General features: G+C 52.8%; 1 protein-coding gene across 3 annotated transcripts in view; it reads left to right on the top strand.

Moving 5' to 3' along the window:
* The window catches only part of cpsf4 (cleavage and polyadenylation specific factor 4), a 22,538-nt gene extending 5,026 nt beyond the window's left edge, over positions 1-17,512 (top strand). For 2 of the 3 annotated variants that reach the window (XM_048552780.2, XM_048552783.2), the window contains exons 2-8: positions 6,987-7,037; positions 8,572-8,724; positions 9,512-9,607; positions 10,283-10,376; positions 13,288-13,363; positions 14,316-14,492; positions 16,393-17,512. In XM_048552780.2, the coding sequence (XP_048408737.2) occupies positions 6,987-7,037; positions 8,572-8,724; positions 9,512-9,607; positions 10,283-10,376; positions 13,288-13,363; positions 14,316-14,492; positions 16,393-16,461 (716 nt within the window). In that variant the 3' untranslated portion in view covers positions 16,462-17,512. The remainder of the gene's footprint in view (positions 1-6,986; positions 7,038-8,571; positions 8,725-9,511; positions 9,608-10,282; positions 10,377-13,287; positions 13,364-14,315; positions 14,493-16,392) is intronic. The other variant, XM_048552782.2, reaches the window with a different exon arrangement.
* The last annotated feature ends 1,046 nt before the right edge of the window (positions 17,513-18,558 follow it).

An 18,558-nucleotide genomic window follows, 5' to 3' on the forward strand; every position in this document is an offset into this window, starting at 1 on the left:
CCCGATTTTCCCCCCCCATGCCCTCCCCGATTTTCCCCCCCCCATGCCCTCCCCGATTTTCCCCCCCCCATGCCCTCCCCGATTTTCCCCCCCATGCCCTCCCCGATTTTCCCCCCCCATGCCCTCCCCGATTTCACCCCCCATGCCCTCCCCGATTTCCCCCCCCCATGCCCTCCCCGATTTTCCCCCCCCCATGCCCTCCGATTTTCCCCCCCCATGCCCTCCCCGATTTTCCCCCCCCATGCCCTCCCCGATTTTCCCCCCCCATGCCCTCCCCGATTTTCCCCCCCATGCCCTCCCCGATTTTCCCCCCCATCCCCTCCCCGATTTCCCCCCCCCCCGATTTCCCCCCCCCATGCGCCTCCCCGATTTTCCCCCCCATGCCCTCCCCGATTTTCCCCCCCTCCCCTCCCCGATTTCCCCCCCCGATTTCCCCCCCATCCCCTCCCCGATTTCTCCCCCATCCCCCTCCCCCTCCCCCCCCTCCCCCTCCCCGCTCCCCCTCCCCCTCCCCCCTCCCCATCCCCTCCCCCCTCCCCCATCCCCATCCCCCTCTCCCCCATCCCCCTCTCCCCCATCCCCCTCACCCCCATCCCCCCTCTCCCCCATCCCCCTCTCCCCCATCCCCCTCTCCCCCCCCACTCTCCCCCCCCCCACCTCCCCCCCCCACTCCCCCCCCACTCCCCCCCCACTCTCCCCCCCCACTCCCCCCCCACTCCCCCCCCCCACTCTCCCCCCCCCACTCTCCCCCCCCCCCACTCTCCCCCCCCCACCTCCCCCCCCCACTCTCCCCCCCCCCACTCCCCCCCCCACTCCCCCCCCCACTCTCCCCCCCCCCCCCCCCACTCTCCCCCCCCCCACTCTCCCCCCCCCCACTCTCCCCCCCCCACTCTCCCCCCCCCCACTCTCCCCCCCCCACCTCCCCCCCCCCACTCTCCCCCCCCCCACTCTCCCCCCCCCACTCTCCCCCCCCCCACTCTCCCCCCCCCACTCTCCCCCCCCCACTCTCCCCCCCCCACTCTCTCCCCCCCCACTCTCTCCCCCCCACTCTCCCCCCCCCACTCTCCCCCCCCACTCTCCCCCCCCACTCTCCCCCCCACTCTCCCCCCCACTCTCCCCCCCCACTCTCCCCCCCCACTCTCCCCCCCCCAACCCTCCCCCATCCCCCCCCTGCCATTGCCCCCACTCTCCCCCATCCCCCCCACTCTCCCCCCCACTCTCCCCCCCACTCTCCCCCCCACTCTCCCCCCCACTCTCCCCCCCACTCTCCCCCCACTCTCCCCCCCATCCCCCCCACTCTCCCCCCCATCCCCCCCCTTCCCCCCCACTCTCCCCCCCCTTCCCCCCCACTCTCCCCCCCCCATCCCCCCCACTCTCCCTCCCCATCCCCCCCACTCTCTCCCCCATCCCCCCCACTCTCCCCCCATCCCCCCCCACTCTCCCCCCATCCCCCCCCACTCTCCCCCCATCCCCCCCCACTCTCCCCCCATCCCCCCCCACTCTCCCCCCATCCCCCCCCATCCCCCCCCCCACTCTCTCCCCCATCCCCCCCCACTCTCTCCCCCCATCCCCCCCCCACTCTCTCCCCCCATCCCCCCCCCACTCTCTCCCCCCATCCCCCCCCCACTCTCTCCCCCACTCTCCCCCCCCCCACTCTCTCCCCCCCCCACTCTCCCCCCCCCCCACTCTCCCCCCCCCCACTCTCCCTCCCCACTCCCCCCCCCCCACTTCCCCCCCCCCCACTTCCCCCCCCCACTTCCCCCCCCCCCCACTTCCCCCCCCCCACTTCTCCCCCCCCCACTTCCCCCCCCCCCACTTCCCCCCCCGCACTCTCCCCCCCCGCACTCTCCCCCCCCCGCACTCTCCCCCCCCGCACTCTCCCCCCCCCGCACTCTCCCCCCCCCGCACTCTCCCCCCCCCCACTTCCCCCCCCCCACTTCCCCCCCCCCCACTTCCCCCCCCCCCCACTTCCCCCCCCCCCACTTCCCCCCTCCCCCACTTCCCCCCCCGCACTCTCCCCCCCCGCACTCTCCCCCCCCCCGCACTCTCCCCCCCCCCGCACTCTCCCCCCCCCGCACTCTCCCCCCCCCCGCACTCTCCCCCCCCCCCGCACTCTCCCCCCCCCCGCACTCTCTCCCCCCCCGCACTCTCCCCCCCCCCGCACTCTCCCCCCCCCCCGCACTCTCCCCCCCCCCCGCACTCTCCCCCCCCCCGCACTCTCCCCCCCCGCACTCTCCCCCCCCGCACTCTCCCCCCCCCGCACTCTCCCCCCCCGCACTCTCCCCCCCCCGCACTCTCCCCCCCCCCACTTCCCCCCCCCCACTTCCCCCCCCCACTTCCCCCCCCCACTTCCCCCCCCCACTTCCCCCCCCGCACTCTCCCCCCCCCGCACTCTCCCCCCCCCGCACTCTCCCCCCCCCCGCACTCTCCCCCCCCCCGCACTCTCCCCCCCCCGCACTCTCCCCCCCCCCGCACTCTCCCCCCCCCCGCACTCTCCCCCCCCCCGCACTCTCCCCCCCCCCGCACTCTCCCCCCCCCCGCACTCTCCCCCCCCCGCACTCTCCCCCCCCCCGCACTCTCCCCCCCCGCACTCTCCCCCCCCGCACTCTCCCCCCCCGCACTCTCCCCCCCCCGCACTCTCCCCCCCCCGCACTCTCCCCCCCCGCACTCTCCCCCCCCGCACTCTCCCCCCCCCGCACTCTCCCCCCCCGCACTCTCCCCCCCCGCACTCTCCCCCCCCGCACTCCCCCCCCCCGCACTCCCCCCCCCCGCACTCTCCCCCCCCCGCACTCTCCCCCCCCCGCACTCTCCCCCCCCCCCGCACTCTTCTCCCCCCCCCGCACTCTCCCCCCCCCGCACTCTCCCCCCCGCACTCTCCCCCCCCACTCTCCCCCCCCACTCTCCCCCCCCACTCTCCCCCCCCACTCTCCCCCCCCCCAACCCTCCCCCATCCCCCCCCTGCCATTGCCCCCACTCTCCCCCATCCCCCCACTCTCCCCCCCACTCTCCCCCCCACTCTCCCCCCCACTCTCCCCCCCACTCTCCCCCCCACTCTCCCCCCCACTCTCCCCCCCATCCCCCCCACTCTCCCCCCCATCCCCCCCCTTCCCCCCCACTCTCCCCCCCCTTCCCCCCACTCTCCCCCCCCCATCCCCCCCACTCTCCCTCCCCCATCCCCCCCACTCTCTCCCCCATCCCCCCCACTCTCTCCCCCATCCCCCCCCACTCTCCCCCCATCCCCCCCCACTCTCCCCCCATCCCCCCCCACTCTCCCCCCATCCCCCCCCACTCTCCCCCCATCCCCCCCCACTCTCCCCCATCCCCCCCCATCCCCCCCCCACTCTCTCCCCCCATCCCCCCCCCACTCTCTCCCCCCATCCCCCCCCCACTCTCTCCCCCCATCCCCCCCCCACTCTCTCCCCCCATCCCCCCCCCACTCTCTCCCCCACTCTCCCCCCCCCCACTCTCTCCCCCCCCCACTCTCCCCCCCCCCCACTCTCCCCCCCCCCACTCTCCCCCCCCCCCACTCTCCCTCCCCACTCCCCCCCCCCACTTCCCCCCCCCCCACTTCCCCCCCCCACTTCCCCCCCCCCCACTTCCCCCCCCCCACTTCTCCCCCCCCCACTTCCCCCCCCCCACTTCTCCCCCCCCCACTTCCCCCCCCCCCACTTCCCCCCCCGCACTCTCCCCCCCCGCACTCTCCCCCCCCCCGCACTCTCCCCCCCCGCACTCTCCCCCCCCCCGCACTCTCCCCCCCCCGCACTCTCCCCCCCCCCACTTCCCCCCCCCCACTTCCCCCCCCCCCACTTCCCCCCCCCCCACTTCCCCCCCCCCCACTTCCCCCCCCCCCACTTCCCCCCCCGCACTCTCCCCCCCCGCACTCTCCCCCCCCCCCGCACTCTCCCCCCCCCCGCACTCTCCCCCCCCCGCACTCTCCCCCCCCCCGCACTCTCCCCCCCCCCCGCACTCTCCCCCCCCCCCGCACTCTCTCCCCCCCCGCACTCTCCCCCCCCCCGCACTCTCCCCCCCCCCCGCACTCTCCCCCCCCCCCGCACTCTCCCCCCCCCCCGCACTCTCCCCCCCCCCGCACTCTCCCCCCCCCGCACTCTCCCCCCCCGCACTCTCCCCCCCCGCACTCTCCCCCCCCCGCACTCTCCCCCCCCGCACTCTCCCCCCCCCGCACTCTCCCCCCCCCCACTTCCCCCCCCCCCACTTCCCCCCCCCACTTCCCCCCCCCACTTCCCCCCCCGCACTCTCCCCCCCCCCGCACTCTCCCCCCCCCCGCACTCTCCCCCCCCCCCGCACTCTCCCCCCCCCCGCACTCTCCCCCCCCCCCGCACTCTCCCCCCCCCCGCACTCTCCCCCCCCCGCACTCTCCCCCCCCCCCGCACTCTCCCCCCCCCCGCACTCTCCCCCCCCCCGCACTCTCCCCCCCCCCGCACTCTCCCCCCCCCGCACTCTCCCCCCCCCCGCACTCTCCCCCCCCGCACTCTCCCCCCCCGCACTCTCCCCCCCCGCACTCTCCCCCCCCGCACTCTCCCCCCCCGCACTCTCCCCCCCCGCACTCTCCCCCCCCGCACTCTCCCCCCCCGCACTCCCCCCCCCCGCACTCCCCCCCCCCCGCACTCTCCCCCCCCCGCACTCTCCCCCCCCCGCACTCTCCCCCCCCCCCGCACTCTTCTCCCCCCCCCGCACTCTCCCCCCCCCCGCACTCTCCCCCCCCCGCACTCTCCCCCCCCCCGCACTCTCCCCCCCCCGCACTCTCCCCCCCCCGCACTCTCCCCCCCCCGCACTCTCCCCCCCCGCACTCTCCCCCCCCGCACTCTCCCCCCCCCGCACTCTCCCCCCCCCGCACTCTCCCCCCCCCGCACTCTCCCCCCCCGCACTCTCCCCCCCCGCACTCTCCCCCCCCGCACTCTCCCCCCCCGCACTCTCCCCCCCCGCACTCTTCCCCCCCCCGCACTCTTCCCCCCCCCGCACTCTTCCCCCCCCCGCACTCTTCCCCCCCCCGCACTCTTCCCCCCCCCGCACTCTTCCCCCCCCCCCCCCCCGCACTCTTCCCCCCCCCGCACTCTTCCCCCCCCCCGCACTCTTCCCCCCCCCGCACTCTCCCCCCCCCGCACTCTCCCCCCCCCGCACTCTCCCCCCCCCCCCCCCCCGCACTCTCCCCCCCCCGCACTCTCCCCCCCCCGCGCTCTCCCCCCCCCGCGCTCTCCCCCCCCCGCGCTCTCCCCCCCCCGCGCTCTCCCCCCCCCCGCGCTCTCCCCCCCCCGCGCTCTCCCCCCCCCGCGCTCTCCCCCCCCCGCGCTCTCCCCCCCCGCGCTCTCCCCCCCCGCGCTCTCCCCCCCCGCGCTCTCCCCCCCCCACGCTCTCCCCCCCCCCACACTCTCCCCCCCCCACTCTCTCCCCCCCCCACTCTCTCCCCCCCCCCACTCTCTCCCCCCCCCACTCTCTCCCCCCCCCACTCTCTCCCCCCCCCCACTCTCTCCCCCCCCCCACTCTCTCCCCCCCCCCCACTCTCTCCCCCCCCCCACTCTCTCCCCCCCCCCCACTCTCTCCCCCCCCCCACTCTCTCCCCCCCCCCACTCTCTCCCCCCCCCCACTCTCTCCCCCCCCCCCACTCTCTCCCCCCCCCCACTCTCTCCCCCCCCACACTCTCTCCCCCCCCACACTCTCCCCCCCCCACACTCTCCCCCCCCCACACTCTCCCCCCCCCCCCATCCCCCCCCACTCTCGCCCCATCCCCCCCCCCCCCACTCTCGCCATATGCACCTGTCAACCCACATGTTCTTCTTCAGAAGTCTTACCAATGATTAATGCCATCATTCCTGAAGGAGTGGCAGAACTAGCGGAAGGGCCGCACGGTGGCTCAGTGGTTAGCACTGCTGCCTCACAGCCCCAGGGACCCGGGTTCAATTCCACCCTCGGGTGACTGTCTGTGTGGAGCTTGCACATTCTCCTGTGTCGGTGTGGGTTTTCTCCCACAGTCCAAAGATGTGCAGGCTCAGTGGATTAGCTACGTAGTGTTCAATGGTGTGTAGATTAGGTGGGTTATAGGGGGATGGGTCTGGGTGGGATGCTCCGAGGGTCGGTGTGGACCTGTTGGGCCGAAGGGCCTGTTTCCACACTGTAGGGATTCTATGGTTAACTATGATGATAACTTTGGATTAGCTGAATGAACAGAACAATTAGGTGGACACGCAAAATATAATTTCAATTTATTTTGAACTGGTATCACTTTGGAGACTTCTGGCTGCTACCAGCGAGACCAGCAGAAATGTGGGCAGTGTTCTTGATGTATGTCATCTCTATACTGTACACTGTTGAAGTGCTGTTAAAATTCATGTAAATAGTGTGCTGATTTCTTTAATGTACATAAGTGCATTTCTTGCTACACCTATATACATAGCAGTTCTAAACTCTCATGTACATTCTCATACCTGTTCAACCATTGGACACTAGGTGTTCAAATTGTTTGTCTTTTCAGAGAGGGGAAATTGTCTACGTTGTGAGTAGTTTGTGAGTTTTGTACTTGCACTATTTTGGGAACAGTTTGAAATTGTCCAACACAATTTGTTCAGAACTCTTGTGTTTGTACAAGAGTGGGAGAAGAAGCAACTATCAGGCAATCAAGGAAGTGCTTTTGCTTGCTGGGCAGCCTAGGATGTGGCTTAAATGTTAGTTAGGTCTTTTTTGAATGAAGTTGGGGAAACGCTTCTAGACGCAGTTATAGATGTTTGAATCACTGCTATAAATAGCAATTGATGCCAGATAAATTTTAAAGTGAGATTTGATCAAAGTTATTAAGCGACATGGGACGAAAGTGAGTTTGTACACTTGGGTCACAGATCAGCGGAAAAGACACAGTGACCTCCTCCTGTTTCTGTGCAATGTGTCATCACATTTAAATGCGGGTCTCAATCTACATAATTGTAAATGGAAGTTTTAGAAACAAGTGTTTTTTAAAATGTTTATTTTTCCCACAGAATCTGGGGCAGCGGTCTGTGAATTCTTTCTGAGGGCATCATGTGGAAAGGGTGAGCTATTTCCAATGTCAATACTCTACTGTTTTCCCTGTTTTTAAGTCATTTTAGCAATGTTCTGATCGGGTTAAATTTTACAGCGGTTACCACGGATGCTTTTTTATTGATGTCTATATTGAATTGTGGCATGAAGTATTTTTGATGGGAAGAGACTCCCTGAAGTCTCCTTCCCAACCCCTCCCTTATGATTGAGCCTTCTGACGGTGAAGGGGAAGGCAGAAGCAAGTTGCCTTCCCACAAAGACCGTTTCTGTAACGCTTACTTGCTGGTGCCTGACCTAATAGTACATTGGCAGAAGTCTGAGAACAGCTCAGCAACTAGCCTTCTCAGTGCCAATGTTTTAGTTGGACAAGGAGAGCAAGTGGGATCAGGTGAGGAAGGGAAGAAAATGTAGTAGAATCTTTGGCTTCCTCCTGTACTGTAAAATTCTATGAGCCCATCATGTCTGTACTGACTCCTGCAAGAGCTTTCAAGCTGGTCCCAATCTCCAGCTCTATTTCTGCATCCCTCGAAATTGATCACTTCCAAATCTATATCCTGCTCTCCATTGAAACCTCATGGAATCTGCCTGCACCGCTCTTCCAGGTCGTTCCTTCCAAATCCAAACAACTCTCTGAACAAAGAAGTTTCTCCTCATCCCACTCTTAGCTCCCTTGCTGACTGTCTTGAAATTGTGACCCCCAAGTTACTGACATATCAACTAGTGGATACAGAATATCCTTCTCTCAAAATTGTTTATAAGTTTGAACACTTCATTTAGATCACCTTTTAATCTTCTCTGCTCCAAGGCGAATAGACCCAATTTCTCTAATTTTTCCTTGTATCTAAAATCCCTCATTCCTTGTATCATTTTACTAAATCTCATTTGAGCTCTTACCATCCTCCTTTAAATAAGGAGCTCAGAAGTGAGCACAATGTGGCACATTACTGGGAGACATTTTCTCAGTGTATTTCTTTATGGTAATTAATCTGTGTTCCCACTGAGGGCTAGTTGGCTGGTGAGTCAGTACTATTGGCCTATGCCTGTAAATTGCACTTGAGGTTTCTCTATCGCAGCCGTGGTTCTAGGAGTGTGGCGGAAGTTTAGACATTTTCAGTGACTGAAAGGAAATCGCATGCTAATTCAGTTCAGACTCCTGTCTTTCCAATTAAGAAGGGCTTTCTCCCCGAGCTCATTCCATGACTAGAGTTGACTAAGTGTCCACGTAGAGAGAGGATTTCTTTTTTTTCTATGAATAGCAAAATATATCCACTTCCATCCTACCAATATATTAGGTTTGGTCTTCATATTGAGCGAATATCATGCAAGGAAATGTAGATACTTTTTAACACATGTAAGTTGTTGTTTTTTAAGGGTTCAGAGAAAACTAAACTGATTTCTGCTTGTACCAGACATCTGCCTCTCCGAAATCCCTGTCTGTTCACTCTGCGTCTTTTCCTCATCGTAGCCCCTGCAAAAATGAGGAGAGCTGTGAAGGGCCCTGTGAGGAGGGACTGATCTGTGATTGAATCTGCTCTTGTTGTGTAGGTGGGATGTGCCCTTTTCGTCACATCAGCGGCGAGAAGACAGTGGTGTGCAAACACTGGCTGAGGGGCCTCTGCAAGAAAGGAGATCAGTGTGAATTCTTACATGAGTATGACATGACCAAGATGCCCGAGTGCTATTTCTATTCCAAATTTGGTGAGTGCTTCCAGTCTGTGGTTTCCAAACTGAGCCAGGTGTCTGATTGCAGTTGGAGATGGGAGTGAACAGGCTTTGTATCTCCACTTACAGCAGATTGATTGAGATAGGACTTTAGCAGCACATCACAGTTTTCCTACATGGTAGGGCCATAACGTTGTGATTCTATATTGTTAAAACTCTGATTATTTAAGGCTTAGGAGTAATGTTAGCTGGTTTTGTTCTCTTTTGGGCACGATTGTGGGCTTTATTAGGAGTTGAAAATGTACGAAGGTTGGTCAAGAGTTGGTGTAAACTCTCATTGCGTGAAGTCTTAGCTGACCTTTCAGATTTAGAAGATGCTATGTGTTTGTAGCGGGTGTATCTTTATTTGCATTTTGTAGGCTCTTTAATTTGAGCCTATCTTCCTCGTCAAGAATGATTTACTGTTTGGGCGTGTCGCAAATATTGAAGCTGTTCTTTCTAATGCTTTTGGCATCATCCTTCCCCTGAAACAGATTGTCTCATCAAAACTGAGCTAGATATGGATAAAATCTAATTTCTTGGTACTCTTGAGTTAATTTTGGGAATAAACTGTCACCAGCCTGAGGACACTTAGTTCAGTTGAAGTATTCGGAAAGGAAATGGGCTGAATCCTTTGAAGGTAGTGGGTTATGGTATGGCATCAAAGCAGAAGGAGGAGTTGAAAGGATCCCAGCAAGGTCTGAATAATGGAGACGGAGGAAAAAACGACCTGCTGCTTTCTCCTGGTGTTCTGTGTTTTAATTTCTTGCTTTTGTCTCTGTAGGAGAATGTAGTAATAAGGAGTGTCCATTTCTACACATTGACCCTGAGTCCAAAATCAAAGACTGCCCCTGGTATGACCGAGGATTTTGTAAACATGGTAAGTGATGAGCTGTGGGGGGGAAAAGGAAACTGAAGAACTGGCTGCCTCTGGTTTTCTCTCATATAGGTGTTTCTTGCCGTGTATTGTCAGAAACCTGGCAGCAGGTCACTTTGTCCAGCTCTTGATCTGGGAATAAGTTGTGGCCTGTTGGGCACTTGGTCCAGGTTGAACTTGCTGTTGACACAGGTGTACTCACCAGGAGGAGGTGCAAAATGGTGATCTGAAACATTGTGACCTTCTGTTTTTTTTGAAAATACTATCCTGCCTCTTTAATCGAGGCTTCTGGGGGCAATAATAGTGGCACAGTTCCCACCCTTCCCAAAATCAGCTTTCCTAAACTGCGCTGAGTGAAGTTTTAAGATTGAGATTTCTGTCAGTGTTGGGTGAGCATATCTTTATTTTGCTTTTGTAACTTGTGTATTGTCCAAATGAGAGAAATTTTTGCAAGTATTCCTCACCAACATTAGTTGGGTTTATAGCACAGAGGTTTTAAAGCTTTTACAATAAAACACTTTTAAGCAGATGGAAATGTGTACAGCTAGGATTGATCAGACCCTTTGTGATCAATCCTGCTCACTTGTGTGGTACTTCTGGTGCTATGGGTACATGATTTGTTATTTGCTGAAACATAATTTTAGTCGGTTACTAACCTTGAATCTTGTGTTGTTATAGGCCCACTGTGCAGGCACCGACACACACGGCGAGTCATCTGTGTTAACTATCTGGTAGGATTCTGTCCCGAAGGCCCCAGCTGTAAATTCATGCAGTAAGTACACAGCAGGCTAGAAACGTAGAACAAGAGCAGGCCATTCAGTTCTGCCACTCTCTTGGATCATGGATGATGTCTACCTTGCTTCTGAGCAGTCATGATATCAGAAGTCATGTACACACTCTTCATTAGGAGGGTGTTCAGCCAATGTTAGAGCTGTCATGCAATGTTAAAGGCTGTTACCATGTGACTTAATGGGTGTGTAACTCTCTGTGCCACTTATAGGCACTGTATTGATTGAATGTTGTGGCTGTTCACTCCGTAACATTATTAGTGTTGCCAAGTCAATTTGTAACAACCTATATAATTTCATTGAGCAATACTTTCTCTCACTACAGGCTAAGTACAGTCTATGGTTGAGAAGTGATCTAAAGAAAACCTTGAAATGGTAATTGGATTTGATTAGGTGGAATTGGAAAGGTTACTTTCTTAGGAGCCATACAGAACAAGGCATACTCTTCAAATTTAAGATGAGCCACAATGGAGTGAAATTAGGCAGAACTTTCTCCACATGAAAGGCATCAGAAGTCATATGCTCCAAAAATACTGAGTATGTTGGAAATCGTTTGAAATTTCAGAGATAGTGGACTTTTGTTATATAAGAGTAATAAAGATCTGAGGAAGGGAAGTGGATTTGAAGCACAAATCGCCATGATCTAAGGTGATTAACAGTGTGGACTTCAGGGACTGAGTGGCTTCTGTGTATTTTTAATTCATTGCAGGCAGTGCCGACACTCCAGATCAAAGAGTGCCTGAACAGGATGCATAAGCAGAGTTTTAATTATTAATGGTGTGCTTTTGAAGTCAGAGTTTGCCAGAGTTCTGTGAGTCACTTGTTTTCCTTCAGTGAATGGGATAGGTAAAGTAGTTAGGGTGAAACTATTCCACTTGTAAAAGGAACAAAATCAAGAGTCAGGTTAAACCAGTCACCTCTCTGAGGAGAGAGCAACCCACTGATTTTATAAATGGCAACTTTATAAATAGTTTAGTCTTGGATGTAAGAAGCTTGATCAGTCAGTTTGCAAATGACATGAAAATTGGTGGGGTGTTAGATTGTGAGGACGATTTGCTTTAGATATTACAGAAGGATATAGATGGGCTGATCAGTGGCAAATGGAATTCAATCCAGTAAGTGTAATATGATGCACTTGGACAGGGCAAACAAGGTAGGGGAATACATTATGAACAATAAAATCCTGGGAAGCGTCGAGGATCAGAGGAACCTTGGTGTCTTTGTTCTACTGATTTCTTCAGATAGCAGGACAGATAGATAAAGGTGGTTAAGAAGCCATATAGGGTACTTGTCTTTATTAGCCAAGGCATAAGAGTTCTACGAGTTGAGAGGTTATGCTGAAACTGTATAAAACATTGGTTAGACAGCGTATTCTGTGTGGTTCTGGAGTCTACTGGAGGGTGGCATGGTGGCTCAGTGGTTAACACTGCTGCCTTACAGTGCCAGGGCCTAGCATTCAATTTCACCCTTGGAAGAATGTGCAAACTTCACACCAGCTTTCTCCCCATATCTACATGGGTTTCCTCAGGTTCCTACAGTTAGGTGTTTTGGCCATGCTAAATCACCAATACCATCCAGGGATATGTATGCTGGATGGGTTAGCCATGGGAATTGCAGAGTTACAGGGATGGAGTAGGGGAGGGGTCTGAGTGGGATGCTCTTCAGAGGACCAGTGTGAACTTGATGGGCTGAATGGCCTGCTTCCTCACTGTAGAGATTCTGTGATTATAGGAGTCCTCGTTAGCTGTGGAAGGTGCAGAGGAAATTAGATGTTCCCTGGGCCACAGAACTTCAATTATAAAGAGAGAGTGGACAGATTGGGGTTGTTATCCTTGGGGTAAAAGAGATTGAGAGGAGTACATGACTTGAGATGCATAAAAATTGAGGGGAGAGGGTAGGCAGGAGGGAACTTTTCTTGGGGGAGGGATCAATGACTGGGTGGATAGATTTAAGATAGTGGGCAGAATGCTTACGGAGGGTATTTTTCTCACAGAAGTGGTTGGGAGTCTGGAGCCCACTGCCTGTAATGGTGGTACAGGCAGAAAACCTCAAACATTGAAGGAGTTTGTGCGGTTGTGATTTTAAGGCATGCAAGGCAATGAGCCAAGTGCTGGAAAATGGGATTAGCATAGTTAGGTAGTCATCTTTGACCAACATAGACTTGGTGGGCATTAGGTGGTTATTTTTTCCTATGTAGCAGACACTGTGTCAGAACGTGGACTTAGTGATTTTTTTTTAGAAGAAGCAAGATGATGCGGGGAAATCTTTTTCACCGAGTTATATGAAATGCATTATTTGAAAGTGTGCCTGAGGTGGGTTCAGTTGAGGCATTCAAGTGGGTATTTGATGACTATTTGGATTAAAATAATGTACAAGGGTATGGGGCAATAGCAGGAGATTGGCACTTGGTAATGATGCTGATTCGAAAAGCCAGTGCAGGTGCCACTTTGCTTAACCCTTTTCTGGTTCACTAATATACTCTTTCATTCTGTTCTTTTCATTTTTAAGTATTTTCTAGGTCATAATCATTTTATTTAAATATATTCGAGAGATTTCACTTCCAGAGTCATACAGTAAGAAAGGCCCATTGAATCTGCACTGACAAAACTACTCTAAATCGACACTAGTCCCACTCTCCAGCCTAACATTGATATTTCAGGTGCTTATCCAAATCCTTTATAAAGGTTGAGAGGTTTCTTACCTAAACTACTTACCCAGGCAGTGCATTCCAGATTCCCATCCCCTCTAGTGCGCCTGCCCCAGTGTCAATAAGCACTGGGCCTCAATTAAACTGCTTTACAGCGTCTCAATGCTGGCCTCTTTTATTGTTTGCCTTCCATGCAGGTGGCTGTAGGGATTTGTTTAGAATAACTTGGTTTTTATTCTCCCTTGCAGCCCTCGTTTCGAGCTGCCAATGGGAACTGGTGTTGATCAACCACCGTTACAGCAACAGCAACAGATACTCCAAAAGGTAAGCCTGAGCTACTGCGCATTTTTTGATAAGATTATTTACTTATTTTGTACATTACTGTCTTTTCCATTCATTGAATGCTGGCATGTCTTATGGATCTGGAAGAATCTCTGTTCTCAGCCTTTGCAAAGTGATTGTATTTATTCAGGTGATTGAAGTATGTTGCTTTACTTTTCCTTACTGGGTATTATTGGATGTGTGCCAACTCTACCAAGATTCTTTCTGCTCCCACTCTCCATTTACATTATGTCCTTGGGGTCAGCTGTTACTGCTGCATCATAGTGGAACAGTATGTAGACATTTGGTGTTGCACTAAATCATACAGAACAAAATACACCAGATAAGATCCTTGTATTTTGCTGAGTGAGTTCATTTTAGTGGGGCCAGTAAATATTATGAAATACTATGCTAGCTTCATTAACCATAGGCCAGAACGCGTTATTGTTCCTGCTATTCCAGCAAGTTTTCTAAGCGACCTGTTCAGAGATGTTATTACATCATATTACAATTTTTCTGGACCAGGTGGGACTAAAACCAGATTTCCTGGTCCTGGACACTGAGAACCATTGCTCAAATAGCCTGCCTACCACATTCGAGCTCACACATGAAGAATGGACCAATGCAGCAACATTTTAATCCTTGTGTTGGTGATAACGGCAGGGAGGGAAGGAATTCATGTACTATTAAACTGTTAAAAGTATAATTGAAAATCTAATAAAGGAGGAGATGTGAATCTCAACCTGATTTTAGTGATGACGCTCTCATCTTAAAAGTCATGTGTTCAATCTCTAACCTGGAGATACACCACCATTGTGAGAAGTAAGTTTATGTGGTTTGAGGTTTGTAAATTCAGCATTGTAATTTTTAAATATTTTTATCAAGTTACATACATCAACTCGTGATGCATAGAGCTTTGGCAAAATTGCTCTTATACGTTTCTTTCTCTTTACAGCAGAATCTTACGCCGTTTCTTCAGCGGTCATCCTCTCTGGTACAGATTCCTAGCACCAACATAATCGTAGGGCAGCAGAAAACAAACACACAATCTAGCGGTTCAGTGCAGCAATCTCAGTTTCAGACATTGTCAAATCGAGGCCCTAGACCTTTGGAGCAAGTCACATGTTATAAGGTGAATGATGGCTACTTGATGGGTTTTTTTTGTCATTGAGAAATAATTTCACAAGTGAAGATTATTCAATTACTTGTGATGCATTGAAAAGGAAGCTTCATGTCTTGCATTTAAGACATTTTTAGGAATGCATATTCAAGGGGGAAACCAGTGTTATGAGAGGAGAATGTTGGTTTGTTTTAGGGGGTGGCACAGCAGCTCAGTGATTAGCACTGCAGCCTCACAGCGTCAGGCACTTGGGTTCCATTCCAACCTCAGGTAACTGTCTGTGTGGAGTTTGCACATTCTCCCTGTGTCTGCACGGGTTTCCTCTGGGTGCTCCGGTTTCCTTCCACAGTCCAAAAATATGCAGGTTAGGTGGATTGGCCATGCTAAATTGTCCAGCGTGTAGGCTAGGTGAATCAGCCATGGGAAATACAGGATTACAGGGATTGGTTAGGGTGTGAGTTTGGGTGAGTTGCTCTTTGGAGAGTTGATATGGACTTGTGGAGCTGAATAACCTGTTTCCACACTGAAGGGATTCTATGAATGAACTCTGGTAGAGGCAATGTTGAGAAGAATGCACCTAATAATGTTATCGTACCCTTCTTCTGAAAGACTAGCATTTATTGCCCATTCCCGATTGTCCTGGAACACAGAGTCATACAGCATGGAAACAACATTTTGGTCCAACTCGTCAATGCGACCATGTTCCCAAACTAAACTAATCCTAGATGCCTGCATTTGACCCTCAGTCCACTTAGTATAGGTATGCCCACATTGCCGCTGGGAAGTAAGTTCCACGTTTTTGATCCAGTTACAGTGATGGAATTATATAAATCAGGGTAGACTCTGGCTTGGAGCAGAACTTGCAGGTGTTCCCATTCATCAGCTGCCTTTGTCGATCAAATTAGCAGAGCTACTGGTTTGGAAGGTGCTCTTGAAGGTTCTTAGTGGGTTGCTGCAGTGCATTTTGTACATAGCACACATAACTCCCCTCTCTGCACTGCAGGTGAAGTGAATGAATTTTTCAGGTGATGGATGGGTTTGATCAAGCCAGCTGCTTCGACCGGAGTTATGAGTATCATTCATTCTGGTACTTTGTTTCAGACTATTTGAGGACAATTAATTTTGAAACATTATTAGCGATCATTTACTTTGAGTAGTCTATGAAGTTTCCAGGCAGTACAAGTCTGGTATATTGAATATAACAAACAAGAGATAGGAACAGAAGTGAACCACATGGCTTTTTTTTTGTTATTCACTTACATGAATGAGCGTTGCTGGCTGGGCCGGCATTTATTGCCTGTCCCTCGTTGCCCTTGAGAAGGTGCTGGTGATCTACCTTTTTAAACAGCTGCAGTCCATGCGCTAAAGATCATTTCCAGAATACAGTGATATCTGGTGGTCCATTCGGTTTCATTTCTTTGTTGAAATTTCATTGCGATTGATACAACTGAGTAGCTTGCTAGGCCATTTCAGAGGGCAGTTAGTCACATAGACATTGTAATTGCCATTGTTTGGAATATGTAGACCTCAAGTGATTTGGGTAGTGATGGGTTCTTGCTTCACCAGTTTACCTATAGTCTAGTACACTTATTATCTACATTCAAATGGGCTTACTTCATTTAAAATATATTGCAACGTTATATCTGGTATACAAAAGTTTGCAAAAGGGAAGATCTTTTAGTTGCATACGGATCCTTGAATCAGTGCAAAATGAACTGTATTGTCCAAGTTGATGCTGCTTTTATTAATTACCAGAATCAGGAACAATTGTGAATTTTCTCATTGTGCATCTCCCAGAATCTATCACCCAACAGTGATGACTTAAATGTGCTTCTCTTGTTGTATTCTATAACTGACTTTGTAGTCTGCAGATTTCTGACCTCAAAATAAATTCTTGTGCTTTTTTTTCCAGTGTGGTGAGAAAGGACATTATGCTAACCGATGTACCAAAGGACATTTGGCATTTCTTAGTGGTCAGTAGCAGTCACTGGTGAACAAGACGTTGGAAAACTCTCAAGTTCTATTGATGCCCCGAATGGAATGTACATTATTCTTGAATGGGGTTGGGAGTTGAAAAACTTACTTTATCTTTTTTGTCCCCACCTCCCTGTGCCCCCATAATGCACATTATGACAGTTGTTACTGAAATATGTGCACTCTTTTTTTAAAGTTCAGTGTCAGGAAGCACTACACTGTGAAGAAAAGCTACTTAGAATAGCTTCTGTTTGTACCATTTCCAGCCATATTCTTCAACATCCTTCAGCTCCTATGTTTCAATGAAACAAGGTACAGAATTGGCAATGGATTGGATTGGTAAGACACTGAGGGACAGAACAATGCAGATTGCTAAATTGTGATCTTTAAATCACATAATTTGTGCATTACTTTTTTTTCCTGTTTCTCCAGTTGTATTCTTCAAATTGAGAGGGCAGTTTTAAGTCATCTGTTGAGCTGTAGCTATGTGTAGACTGTTTATAGAGGCCTTTTGCAGGCATACCTCTCAGCTCTGGTGACAACAGCTCAATGCCTTGAGCAGATCTGCAGTTCTTAGTAGAACCATAAAACTGGTTGGTCTCAGTGTCTATTATAAGTCTGATCTTTTCTCTAGTGCAGCTGTTATTGAGTTGCTCTGATTGAATTTAAATATTTGAGAAGTATGTACAAATATAAAAATGGTAGGGAAAGGAGCTGAGAACATCCTTAATCCTATTTCAGTGGATTGATTCGTTCCAGGCACAGGAATAGTGTCCTGATACATTGTGCCACTCAACCTCATGTTGACATGAAAACCAACAGAAAATCCTGGCTAGATATCAACTTGGAATCAAATATGTCTGTTGGATTAGCAAAATAATGATTAATGAGGGTTACTTTAGGTCCTGTAGAATTACTTGCTAGGATATCTTATTAATTTGTCCTGTGCGTTATCACATTTTATAGGAAGGAGGTTTTTAGTTTTGTGGCAGAGGGAAAATGCAATGAGAGTTGCAGAAATTCTACTCTTGAAACCTAAATTACCTTATAATTGTCAAGTGTTCATTTTTATCCAATTTAATAAATATTTTTTAACAAAAATGTGCCTTGTTTTGTGTCATTATGTAATCTCACTGCACTTATGTTCAGTAGCATTCACCTTCTGTTACTCAGTTAAGTTCTTGAAATGGAGAATGCCAGTGTTGGATTGGGGTGGACGAGGTCAGAAATCTCACAACACTAGGTTGTAGTCGAACAGGTTTATTTGAAATCACAAGCTTTCTGAGCATAGCCCTTTTGTCAGGTGGGGTGAAGGGAAGCACACAGGCACATAAATTATAGGCAGAGACATCAAAAGATCATACAGATAGTGAGTAGAGTGTCAACAGGCTGAATAACAAGTCTCTGCAGGTGATCAAAAGTGTCAGATGGTGTGAGTAAAGTCAACAGCTGAATAGCAAGTGACGGGATGACCTATAATCCAATTGTGGCATAGAGATAATTACAAAAAATTAAAAATAAAGTGGTGCTGAAAACAAAGCCAATGGCTGGAGTAACGGGATAAATATCAGTCACATGCTGAGAGTCTAACCAAAGTGACGAGTAATCCAAAATTGTAAAAACTAATTAAAGTAGAGAGATCGTAACAAGTTATCAAGGTGATGGTTTTGGTAAGGAAGATTTTACAAATACAAGACAGTGTGGTGGGGTTACATGTAGCACAACATGAACCCAAGATTAGGGTTGAGGCCGTCTTCATGAGTATAGAACTGGGCTTTCAGTTTCTGCTCAGCAATTCTGCGTTGTGTACCTTGGCCGCTTTGGAGGACGCTTACCCGAAGATCGGAAGCTGAATGTCCTTGACTGCTGAAGTGATCCCCCACTAAGAGGAATTGTCCCTGTCTGGTGATTGTTGCATGGTCCCATTCAACTGTTGCTTAAGCATCTGCATGGTCTTGCCAATACGCCATGCCATCCTTGCCTGCACAGTATGAGGTAGATTACATTGGCCGAGTCGTATGAATATTTGTTGTTTACATGGTATGTGGTATTCCACATCAGATGGTAGTTTACATGTCAATGATCTGACATGTCTTGCAGAGGT

This window comes from Stegostoma tigrinum, chromosome 23 (genome assembly GCF_030684315.1).
Source record: "Stegostoma tigrinum isolate sSteTig4 chromosome 23, sSteTig4.hap1, whole genome shotgun sequence".
In the NCBI taxonomy this organism is placed as follows: domain Eukaryota; kingdom Metazoa; phylum Chordata; class Chondrichthyes; order Orectolobiformes; family Stegostomatidae; genus Stegostoma; species Stegostoma tigrinum.